An 11,784-nucleotide genomic window follows, 5' to 3' on the forward strand; every position below is an offset into this window, starting at 1 on the left:
GGGGGGCTGAGGCAGGAGGATCACTTGACCCCAGGAGGCGGAGGTTGCAGTGAGACGAGACACAGTGAGACGCTGTCTAAAAAAAAAAAAAAAAAAAAAGAACACAAAAACCCAGCAACAATAATGTTACTCAGAGCTGATTCATGGTGTTACTGTGTAGGAACCTCTGTTTTAAGCTCCTTACATAAATTACCTCCTCGAGTCCTCAGAATAACCCAATGAGATAGGGACTGTTTTATCTTCATATTACAGAAGAAGAAGGTAGGGACCAGGATGGTTAAGGGATTTACTCAAGGTTGCACAGCCAGGAAACTGCAATGCCTAGGCCGAACCCAAGAAACCTGGCTGCAAGGTATGCTAGTTTTTAATTTTTTTTGAGACAGAGTCTCACTCTGTTGCCCAGTCTGGAGTGCAGTGGCGCGATCTCGGCTCACTACAACCTCCGCCTCCTGGGTTCAAGCGATTCCCCTGCCTCAGCCTCCCGAGTAGCTGGGATTACAGGCATGTGACACCACGCCTGGCTACTTTTTGTATTTTTAGTAGAGACGGAGTTTCACTTATGTTGGCCAGGCTGGTCTCGAACTCCTGACCTCGTGATCTGCCCACTTCGGCCTCCCAAAGTGCTGGGATTACAGGCGTGAGCCACCTCAACTGGCGAATTTTTTTTTTTTGAGACGGAGTCTCGCTCTGTCGCCCAGGTTGGAGTGCAGTGGCGTGATCTCCGCTCACTGCAAGCTCCACCTTCTGGGTTCAGGCCATTCTCCTGCCTCAGCCTCCCGAGTAGCTGGGACTACGGGCGCCCACCACCACGCCCGGCTAATTTTTTGTATGTTTAGTAGAGATGGGGTTTCACCATGTTAGCCAGGATGGTCTCGATCTCCGGACCTCGTGATCTGCCCACCTTGGCCTCCCAAAGTGCTGGGATTACAGGCGTGAGCCACCGCGCCCAGCCAATTTTTGTATTTTTAAAGTAGAGACGAGGTCTCACCATGTTGACCAGGCTGGTCTTGAATTCCTGACGTCAGGTGATCCTCCCGTCTCGGCCTCCCAAAGTGCTGGGATTACAGGTGTGAGCCACTGAGCCTCACCCAAAGTGTGCTTTTGCTAATTGGAGAATCGGGGTCCCAGGACTGGAAATGCAGCTGCCCAGGGTCTTCAGACATTGTGTGTCTCGGCCCCTGGCCCCAGACCTGTCTTTCCTGGTCCCCACAGCTCGCACACAGCAGGACCAGCCCCCAGGTCTCTCAGCAAGTTGGGAGGAGGTGTGGGAACCCAGCTGGTCTGAATTTACTCTCCTCCCCCGCTGTGGGTCTACAGAAATGCCTCCCAGGCTATCCAGGAGGGGCCAAGAGATTAAAAGCAGGTTCAGAGGGCTCAGATGCCACTCACCAGACAGCAGGGTCGACTGCTAGTGACCTTGAGCCCAGTCCTGGACAGACAGACAGACAGACGCACGGACAAGCAGATGCTCCTTGGCCGGCTATCCACTCTTCTGTGCCTGCTTAGCGGGGCCCTGCCTACAGGCTCAGGGAGGCCTGAACCCCAGTCTCCTCGACCTCAGTCCTGGGCTGCAGCCAATCAGACCTGGGCTCTGGGCCCAGGGGCCCTGCCCCCACTGGTGCCAGCTCCTGCCCTTGGGAGCTGGAAGGCCTTCTTGGGCCTGCAGAAAGCCAGGCAGCTGGGGATGGGCAGGCTGCAGCGTGGGCAAGACGAGGTGGCTGCTGTGACTCTGCCGCTGAACCCTCAGGAAGTGATCCAGGGGATGTGTAAGGCTGTGCCCTTCGTTCAGGTGAGTGGGTGGGTGTGGGGAGGAGAGGGCTGGGTCTCACCATTGGCAGAAGGCACAGGCTGTGGCCCAAGAAAGATTTGGGTTCAAGTCCTGTATCCTCCACCTGAATGTCTCCGTGCCTCAGTTTCCTCCCTTGTAAAATGCGACCCAAGCCTCCTCTATCCTGGTCTCCTTGATTCCACTATCATGCCCCTCTCCACCCCCCAGTCTATTTTTCCACTCAGCAGCCAGAGGGTGCCTGTGAACACCAGAGTCAGATCTGGTTCCCCCTCCCCCTAGAGCCTTGCATGGCTCCCACTTTACTCAGAACAAAAGCCCAAGTCCTCCTCACAGCCCACAAATTTCTGTACTCTCTGATCCTGTTACCTCCCTGATTTCACTTCCTCCCACTCTCCCCCAGTTACTTTGCTTCTACACATCAGCCTCCTTTTCCTCAGACACCAACTTTCTTTCTGTTTTTTTAGACACGGGAGTCTCGCTATGTTGCCCAAGCTAGTCTTGAGCTTCTGGCCTCAAGCACTCCTCCCACCTCAGCCTCCTGAGTTCTAGGTGTGAGCCCCTGTCTCTTGCTTGATATACCAACTTTCTTTCTTTTCTTTTCTTTCCTTCTTTCTTTCTTTTCTCTTTCTTTCTCTCTCTCTCTCTCTCTTTCTTTCTTTCTTTTCTCTCTCTCTCTCTCTCTTTCTTTTTTTGAGACAGTCTCACTCTGTCACCCAGACTAGAGGGCAGCAGTACAATCTCGGCTCACTGCAACCTCCACTTCCTGGGCTCAAGTGATTCTCGTGCCTCAGCCTCCCAAGTAATTGAGATTACAGATGTGCACTACCATGTCCGGCTAAATTTTGTACTTTTTGTAGAGACGTGGTTTGGCCATGTTGGCCAGGCTTGTCTCCAACTCCTGACCTCAGGTGATCCGCCTGCCTCGGCCCCCCAAGTGCTGGGATTACAGGCGTGAGCCACTGCGCCAGGCCAATGAAAAGTCTCTTATGAGGAAGATGGCTCAGGATTTAAGCAGAGAAGGACCAGGATTTGGGGGAGAGATGATTGATCCACTTGGAGGGGATCATAGGAGGAACTAACATGCATTGAGCACCTACTTTGTGCCAGGCAGTGGGCTAAGGGCTTTCTGTTGGATGCTTCCGGGCTCCTGTGATACTGCTGTCCCTTACCCCTAGGGTGCTAGTTGGCTTCCTACTGGTACCATCATCAGGCCATCTTATCATCATATCCTGCTTGGCTTTTCTTTACTTTTCTTTTCTTATTATTTATTTTATTTTATTTTATTTTTGAGATGGAGTCTCGCTCTGCTGCCCAGGCTGCAGTGCAATGGCGCGATCTCAGCTCACTGCAACCTCCGCCTCCCAGGTTCAAGCGTTTCTCCTGCCTTAGCCTTCCGAGTAGCTGGTTTTACAAGCACACGCCACCATGCCCAGCTAATTTTTGTATTTTTAGTAGAGACGGGCTTTCACCATGTTGGTCAGGCTGGTCTCAAACTCCTGACCTCATGATCCACCTGCCTCGGCCTCCCCAAGTGCTGAGATTACAGGCATGAGCCACTGCACCCGGCCTTCTTTACTTTTCTTTTCATGTTTTTGTTTTTTGAGACAGAGTCTCACTCTGTCGCCTAGGCTGGAGTACAGTGGTGCAATCTCGGCTCACTGCACCTCCATCTCCTGGGTTCAAGCAATTCTCCTGCCTCAGCCTCCCGAGTAGCTGGGACCACGGGCGCCTGCCACCATGCTCAGCTAATTTCTGTATTTTTAGTAGAGGCGGGGTTTCACTATGTTGGCCAGGATGGTCTTGAATTCCTGACCTCAAATGATCCACCCACCTCAGCCTCCCAAAGTGCCAGGATTACAGGCATGAGCCACCACACCCGGCCTTTTCATGTTTTTTGTTAGACAGGGTCTTACTCTGTCGCCCAGGCTGGAGTACAGTGGTGCGATCATAGCTCACTGCAGATGTGAATTCCTAGGATCAAGCAATCCTCCTGCCTCAGCCTTCTGAGTAGCTAGGCCTACAGACGCACAGCATTAGCCCAGCTAATTTTTTTTTTTTTTTTTTTTTTGAGACGGAGTCTCGCTCTGTCGCCCAGGCTGGAGTGCAGTGGCGTGATCTCGGCGCACTGCAAGCTCCGCCTCCTGGGTTCATGCCACTCTCCTGTCTCAGCCTCCCAAGTAGCTGGGACCACAGGCGCCCACCACCATGCCTGGCTAATTTTTTTGTATTTTTAGTAGAGACAGGGTTTCACCATATTAGCCAGGATGGTCTCGATCTCCTGACTTCGTGATCTGCCTGCGTCAGCCTCCCAAAATGCTGGGATTATAGGCGTGAGTCACCTTGCCTGGCTAGCTCAGCTAATTTTTTTTTTTTTAATTTCTTTGTAGAGACAGGGTCTTACTATATTGCCCAGGCTGGTCTCAAGCCACCACATCCCACCCTTGGCTTTTAACTCCGAGGTAACCAATTCCCTGAATTAGTCCTCTTTGTTGAAAGGCCTAAAGTGATTTCTTCTTTTTCTCATTTAATTAATTTATTTGTTTATTTATTTCGGAGACAGAGTCTCGCTCTGTTACCCAGGCTAGAGTGCAATCATGATCTCAACTTGCTGCAACCTTCACCTCCCAGGTTCAAGCAATTCTTCCGCCTCAGCCTCCCATGTAACTGGGATTACAGGTGTATGCGCCCATGCCCGGCTAAGTTTTGTATTTTCAGTAGAGACGGGGTTTCGCCATATTGGCCAAGCTGGTCTCAAACTCCTGGCCTGAAGTGATCCGCCCACCTCAGCCTCCCAAAATGCTGGGATTACAGGCTTGAGCCACCATACCTGGCTGTCTTTGTTGAATTTCTTTTCTCTTTTTTTTTTTTTTTGAGACGGAGTCTCGCTCTGTCCCCAGGCTGGAGTGCAGTGGCGCTATCTCGGCTCACTACAAGCTCCGCCTCCTGGGTTCACACCATTCTTCTGCCTCAGTCTCCCGAGTAGCTGGGACTACAGGCGCCCACCACCACACCCGGCTCATTTTTTGTATTTTTAGTAGAGACGGGGTTTCACCATGTTAGCCAGGATGGTCTTGATCTGCTGACCTCGTGATCCGCCCGCCTTGGCCTCCCAAAGTGCTGGGATTACAGGCGTGAGCCACCGCGCCCGGCCCTTGTTGAATTTCATTGATTTTTCCAGGTGAGGAAACAAAAGCTCAGAGAGGCTAAGTAATTTGTCCCATGTCTCAGCCAAGAGACAGCAGAGTCAGGATTTGAACCCAGGCAGCCTGGCTGCAGCATCCATGCCTGTCAAGGTGGGGTGGAAGTGGACAGGTGATTATCCTCACCACTCTGGCCCGAAACTCCGCCACCCTGACCGTCTCCATGCCTCCGGCCCCAGGTGTTCTCCCGGCCCGGCTGCTCAGCCATACACCTCCGAAATCATCTGTGCTTTGGTCGTTGCTCCTCTCTCTACATCCCTGGCGCGGACCCCACCCCACTAGTCCTGTGCAACAGCTGTATGCCTGCTCTCAAGCGTTGGGCACCCGTGGTCCTGTGGTGTCTCACTGGCAGCTCAGCCTCCCGTCGACGGGTGAAGATATCCACCATGCTGATCGAGGGGTGTCACTGCAGCCCAAAAGCATGAACTGAGCATCGTGGATGGGTGCACGGAGACACGCACCTTGGAGAAATGAGGGGAGATGGACCAAGAAAGACGTGGACCTGGATGATGTACTCTGGGTCAAGAGACCAGGGATGCAGGGTTAGGCAGACAGGTCCCCAGAGTCCTCACCCTGCTCCCCAGACAGTAGACACAGTGCCCGTCCTGGAGTTGCACCACTGATAGTCACAGCACACAATGATTGACAACTCACTTTTTTTTTTTTTTTTTTTTGAGACGGAGTCTCGCTCTGTCGCCCAGGCTGGAGTGCAGTGGCGTGATCTCAGCTCACTGCAAGCTCCGCCTCCCGGGTTTATGCCATTCTCCTGCCTCAGCCTCCCAAGTAGCTGGGACTACAGGCACCCACCACCACGCCCGGCTAATTTTTTGTATTTTTAGTAAAGACAGGGTTTCACCATGTTAGCCAGGATGGTCTCTATCTCCTGACCTCGTGATCTGCCTGCCTTGGCCTTATTTTTTTTTTTTTTAAGGATGGAGTCTCTCTCTGTCACCCAGGCTGGAGTGCAATGGCGCTCTCTTGGCTCACTGTAACTTCCACTTCCCAGGCTCAAGCAGTTCTCCTGCCTCAGCCTCCTGAGTAGCTGGGACTACAGGCACCCACCACCATACCCAGCTAATTTTTGTATTTTTAGTAGAGACAGAGTTTCACCATATTAGCCTGGCTGGTCTCAAACTCCTGGCCTCAGGTGATCTGCCCACCTCGGCCTCCTAAAGTGCTGGGATCAAATCCACTGTTAATCATTAGGCTGAACTGTCTCTTATAGAATGAGGTCAAAGACACTCCCAGTTGCAGGGAGGGTAGATGGCCCCACCCAGACCGAGAGACACAGTGATGACCTCGGCCTAGGGACACCAAAAAAGAAAAAAAAAAAAAAAACCCAAACCAAAAACGCAAACCAAAGCAGGCAGGCAGACAGCTGCTGGGGGAAATCCTGGGGTCCTTGAGACAGAGGCAGGACCCTCGTGTTCCCAGCTGCCTCTTGCCTTGATAGTGGTTGCTGTGTCCCTCTCAGACCCCCCACCTGAGTCTCCACAGAGCCCCACGCCTGGCATGGCATTCCACAGAAACCATAAAGGTTGGCTGAGTCCAGCTGTCTATATGTGCATCTGTTTGTTCCTCCAACTGGGGTTCCCTGGGAGTGGGTGGCCCCATGACAGGGTGTGGGCATCTGAGTGCTCCCTCCCCAGCTGGGGCTCAGGGTCTTCAGCGGGCGAGGGCGGCCTGGCTTTGGGCGGCTGGAACCAGGGCCCTGGCAGATGGGCCTGTCTGGCACAGACGCAGGGACATGTGGCGTTGTCAGTGTTGCCTCCAAATGCCCCCCGGAGCGTGGGGCGGGGAGCCGGCCGGGCCCTTCTCAGCCCTCTTCCTGCCTCAGGAAGGAAGGCCTCAGGTGAGGGGAGCAGGAGGGGACCCGAGGAAACAGATGGGCCAGTGGGGCGTGGGAGCCTGAGACCCCTGACCTCGCAGGCCTCACAGAGAGATGGGAACGGGACAGGCAGGCAGCTCCCAAGGCCCCTTGCTCGAAGGGCCCTGGAGGGGAGGGTCATGAAGGGCTCTGGGGGGGCTGCCCCATCCCTGTTCCCTCCAGAGTTCTGTGCCAAACCCCAGGCAGTGTCCGAGTGGGCAGCTCAGCCCTGGCACCATGGGCAAGCCCCCCTCCGGTGGGCATGAGGCATTTGCCTTCCCTCCACTGTGCCCACCTCCTGCCAGCCAGGGGAGCCAGCTGGGAACCTTGGTGCCAGGGGAGCCCCCAGAGTCCCTGTCCCCTCCCGGGCAGTGCCAGCCGGCCCCTGCCCCGCCCCCCCAGGCCCAGTAATGGGTGGGTAATGAGTGCTGGGGGAGCGGGGGAGGGGCAGGGGATGCAGGTGCCACAGGCGCTGGCACAGGGGCCGCTAATCAGGTTTGCCAACGCCATCTGTCACCGCACGAGCATCTGGGGCTCAAGGTGACCCTGTCACCCTCAGTTACAATTATGAGTTTGGCATCTGTATTAAAGCCTGCCAGCCGGCCAGGCGGGGGAGGGCTGGGGTGGGCACGGGGTTGCACGGTGAGCCCCATCCCTGGGGTACCCTTCCCAGAGGCTGCGTGACTGCCAAGGCGTGGAGCTTCTTCGGGGACTATGTCTGTGTGTGTATGTGTGTGTGTGTGCACACCCATCCCAGTCTCCACAATTCTTCAAGTGTGTCCGGGTGCAGGGCTGGAAATCGTGGGTTTGTGTGTGTCTCCATGGTGGCTGTGTGTCTAGGAGTTTGGTGGGATGGCTGGGGGCGGAGCTCCGAGATTTTGTGGGTGCACAGATGTTCGTGCATCTGCATGCTGGGACAAGAACGTATGGAGGAGGGTGTCTCTTTGGATGATAGTGTGTCTTTTTATTTTTCTTTTATTAGTAGTATTAATTATTATTATTATTTGAGTCAGGGTCTCGCCCTGTCACCCAGGCTGGAGTGATCATGGCCCGATCCCTGCAGCCTCAAACTCCTGGGCTCAAGTGATCCTCCCTCCTCAGCCTCCCGAGTAGCTGGGGCTACAGGCTCATGACACCACGCCCAGCTAATTTTGTTTATTTTTTTGTAGAGACAGGGTCTCACTGTGTTGCCCAGGCTGGTCTCGAACTCCTGGGCTCAAGCCATCCTTCTGGTTTGGCCTTCCAAAGTGCTGGGATTATAGGCGTGAGCCACCACACCCAACCTGATGGGGGGTGTGTGTGTGTGTAAATGCACAGGGGTAGGTTGGGAGGGGTATCAGCTTTGGGAGAGGCCATGTGTGGTACTGCTGAGCTCCTCAGCTATCCCTTTGTTTCTATCTTCGCCAACTCCTGCTACGTGGCTGTGATCTGGAGGGCTCTGAGGACGGCTTAAGAATTTGGATTTTGGCTGGGTGAGGAGTCTCACACCTGTAATCCCAGCACTTTGGGAGGCCAAGGCAGGTGGATTCATTGAGCTCACAAGTTCACAACCAGCCTGGCCAAAATGGCAAAACTATGTCTCCACTAAAATATATTAAAAATTAGCTGGGCGCCGGGCGTGGTGACTCATGCCTGTAATCTCAGTACTTTGGGAGGCTGAGGTGGGTGGATGACCTGAGATCAGGTGTTCAAGACCAGCCTGGCCAACATGGCGAAACCCCGTCTCTACTAAAAATACAAAAATTAGCCAGGCGTGGTGGCGCGTGCCTGTAATCCCAGCTACTTGGGAGGCTGAGACAGGAGAATCGCTTGAACCCAGGAGGCGGAGGTTGCAGTGAGCCAAGATGGCGACACTGCACTCCAGGCTGGGTGACAAAGCAAGACTCCATCTCAAAAAAAAAAAAAAAAAAGAAAAATTAGCTGGGCATGGTGGTGTGTACCTGGAACCCCAGCTACTCAGGAGGCTGAGGTGGGAGGATGGCTTGAGCCTGGGAGGCAGAGGTTGCAGTGAGCCAAGGTTGCGCCACTGCATTCCAGCCTGGGTGATAGAGCCAGCCAGACCTTGTCTCAAAAAAAAAAAAAAAAGAAAAAAAAGCTCTCAATTTTGTAAGGTAGCCTTTGGATTCTAAATTCTTGGAGCTAGATTCTGGGTCTGGTGGATTCTAGTTTTGAGTAATAGGATCTAGATTTTTGGAATCTGAATCCTGGAGTATGGTTTCAGTGGCACCATCATAGTTCACTGCAACCTCAGACATGTGCCACTACACCCAGCTAATTTTTAAGTTTTTTTGTAGAGATAAAGTCTTGCTATGTTGCCTATTGTGTCCCAAACTCCTGGCATCAAGTGATCCTCACACCTTGGCCTCCCAAAATGCTGAGATTATAGCTGTGAGCCAGCACACCTGGCTGAGTTCGTGGATCTGGAGTGTAGATCTTGGTATGATTGGAATCTTTTTTTTTTTTTTTTTTGAGATGGAGTCTTGCTCTGTTGCCCAGGCTGGAGGGCAGTGGCGCGATCTCAGCTCACTGCAAGCTCCACCTCCCAGGTTCAAGCGATTCTCCTGCCTCAGCCTCCTGAGTAGCTGGGATTACAGGTGCCCACTACCACACCCAGCTAATTTTTACATTTTTAGTAGAGACGGGGTTTCACCATGTTAGTCAGGCTGGTCTCGAACCCCTGACATCAAGTGATCTGCCCGCCTTGGCCTCCCAAAGTGCTGGGATTACAGGCATGAGCCACCGTGCCCAGCCCGGTATGATTGGACTCTAGATGCTAATCCTGGGTCCTGGGATCTGGATTACTGGCTCTTAGTTCTGTATCTGCGTTCCTGCTTCTGGACTTCAGTCTCTGGGCCTGTGTGCTCTGTGTTCTCTCTGTCCACAGCTCCAAGTTCAGCAACTGGGCGGCTGCCTGTCGTCCCTCCATGGATGGGTGCAGAGACCACCTATGGCCACCAGGGGACACCCTTGGTCTACATTTGGTCCAAGCTGCCCGACTGGAGGAGGAGTCTGGGACCACTGTGGCCCAGTTGGACTCAGCCCTTTCAGGAGGACCAGGGGCTTGACATCACTTTCCCCCACTTCCATCCCAGTCTCTGCTGGGACCTGAAATCTGTCAGCCCCCACTGACTCAAACGTGGAGAACTGGACTGAGCACCCCCACAGCGTTCTGAACAGTACCGTGGGACAAGGTGCCTGCCCAGTGAGTAGGTCAGACCCAGGGTTGAAGCCATGTGTGTCCATGAGGGTGACAATGAGTGTCTGAAAACATGTCCAGGTGTGAAGGCGAGGGTGCACCGTTCATCAGGAGTGGCCACATATGACAGCATTGCTAAGAAGTGTGAGCCTGGGAGGCGCAGTGGCTCAGGCCTGTTGTCCTGGCGCATAAGAAAGTGAGGCCCAAGGCTGGGTGGGCGGATCACGAAGTCAGGAGTTCGAGACCAGCCTGACCAACATAATGAAACCCCGTCTCTACTAAAAATACAAAAATTAGCCTGTCGTGGTGGCGCGTGCCTGTAATCCCAGCTACTCGGGAGGCTGAGGTATGAGAATTGCTTGAACCCAGAAGGCGAAGGTTGCAGTGAGCTGAGATAGTGCCATTGCATTCCAGCCTGGGCAACAAGAGCAAGACTCCATCTCAAAAAAAAAAAAAAAAAAAAAAAAAAAGTGAGGCCGGGCGTTCAAGCCCTCATCTATGTAACAAAACAACAACAACAACAAAAATGTGAACCTGTATGTTGGATGGTGTGTGGCCACCACTCACTGTATTCAGATGTCTGATAAGGTCCTCATGAGACAGTGCACCTACACGGTTGTGTCTATAACTGGGAGATGTCACCAGGAGCCCCTGTATGAGTCCATGTCCGTGTCATATTCATGTGTCTGCATCTATGATTGTGTCACTAGGAATCTATAGGTATCCATAGGTATGACTGGGACCATCTGGGGGAAGTGTAACTGGGTGACAGTGTCCTGGAGTGTCAGAAACAGTGTCCTGGCTGGGTGCGGGACCTGTAATCCCAGCACTTTGGGAGGCTGAGGCGGGCAGATCACCTAGGTCAGGAGTTCAAGACCAGCCTGGCTAACATGGTGAAACAGTGTCTCTACTAAAAATACAAAAATTAGCCAGACATGGTGGTGTGTGCCTATAATCCCAGCTACTAGGGAGGCTGAGGTGGGAGAATCGCTTGAACCTGGGAGGCAGAGGTTGTAGTGAGCTGAGATCATGCGCCATTGCACTCCAGCCTGGGTGACAGAGTGAGACTCTGTCTCAAAAAAAAAAAAAAAAAAAAAAAAAAGAAGCAGTGTCCCAGCACTTTGGGAGGCCAAGGTGGGAGGACCATTTGAGCCTAGGAGTTCAAGACCAGCCTGGGCAACATAGCAAGACCCTGTCTCTACAAAAAATTTTAAAAGTTAGCAGAACATGGTGGCATGCACCTGTAGTCTCAGCTACTCAGGAGGCTGAGGTGGGAGGATCACTTGAGCCCAGGAGTTCAAGGCTGCAGTGAGCTATGATTGTGCCACTGCACTCCAGGCTGGGTGCCAGAGCAAGACTTTGTTTCAAAAATAAATAAATATGGCTGGACATAGTGGCTCATGCCTGTAATTCCAGCACTTTGGGAGGCTGAGACGGGCGGATCACCTGAGGTCAGCAGTTCGAGACCAGCCTGGCCAACACGGCAAAATCTGGTCTCTACCAAAAATACAAAAATTAGCCGGGTGTGGTGGCATGTGCCTGTAATCCCAGCTACTCGGGAGGCTGAGGCAGGAGAATGATGGAACCCAGGAGACAGAGGTTGCAGTGAGCTGAGATCGCACCACTGCACTCCAGCTTGGGCGACAGAGTGAGACTCCATCTCAAAATAAATACATAAATAAAATAAAGAAGCAGTGTTCCTGAAGGCTGAGCCTCTGTGTCAACGGTGTCT

The 11,784-nt window shown here is 53.1% G+C and overlaps 1 protein-coding gene across 1 annotated transcript; it reads left to right on the forward strand.

The window, feature by feature from the left end:
• Positions 1 to 1,116: 1,116 nt before the first annotated feature.
• On the forward strand, positions 1,117 to 6,548 carry DAND5 (DAN domain BMP antagonist family member 5). The gene is made up of 2 exons (XM_004060120.5): positions 1,117 to 1,789; positions 5,169 to 6,548. The coding sequence occupies exons 1-2, from the start codon at positions 1,379 to 1,381 to the stop codon at positions 5,412 to 5,414; spliced, it is 657 nt and encodes a 218-aa protein (XP_004060168.4). The 5' UTR covers positions 1,117 to 1,378; the 3' UTR covers positions 5,415 to 6,548.
• Positions 6,549 to 11,784: the final 5,236 nt, after the last annotated feature.

This window comes from Gorilla gorilla, chromosome 20, assembly GCF_029281585.2.
Source record: "Gorilla gorilla gorilla isolate KB3781 chromosome 20, NHGRI_mGorGor1-v2.1_pri, whole genome shotgun sequence".
Taxonomy (NCBI): Eukaryota; Metazoa; Chordata; class Mammalia; order Primates; family Hominidae; genus Gorilla; species Gorilla gorilla.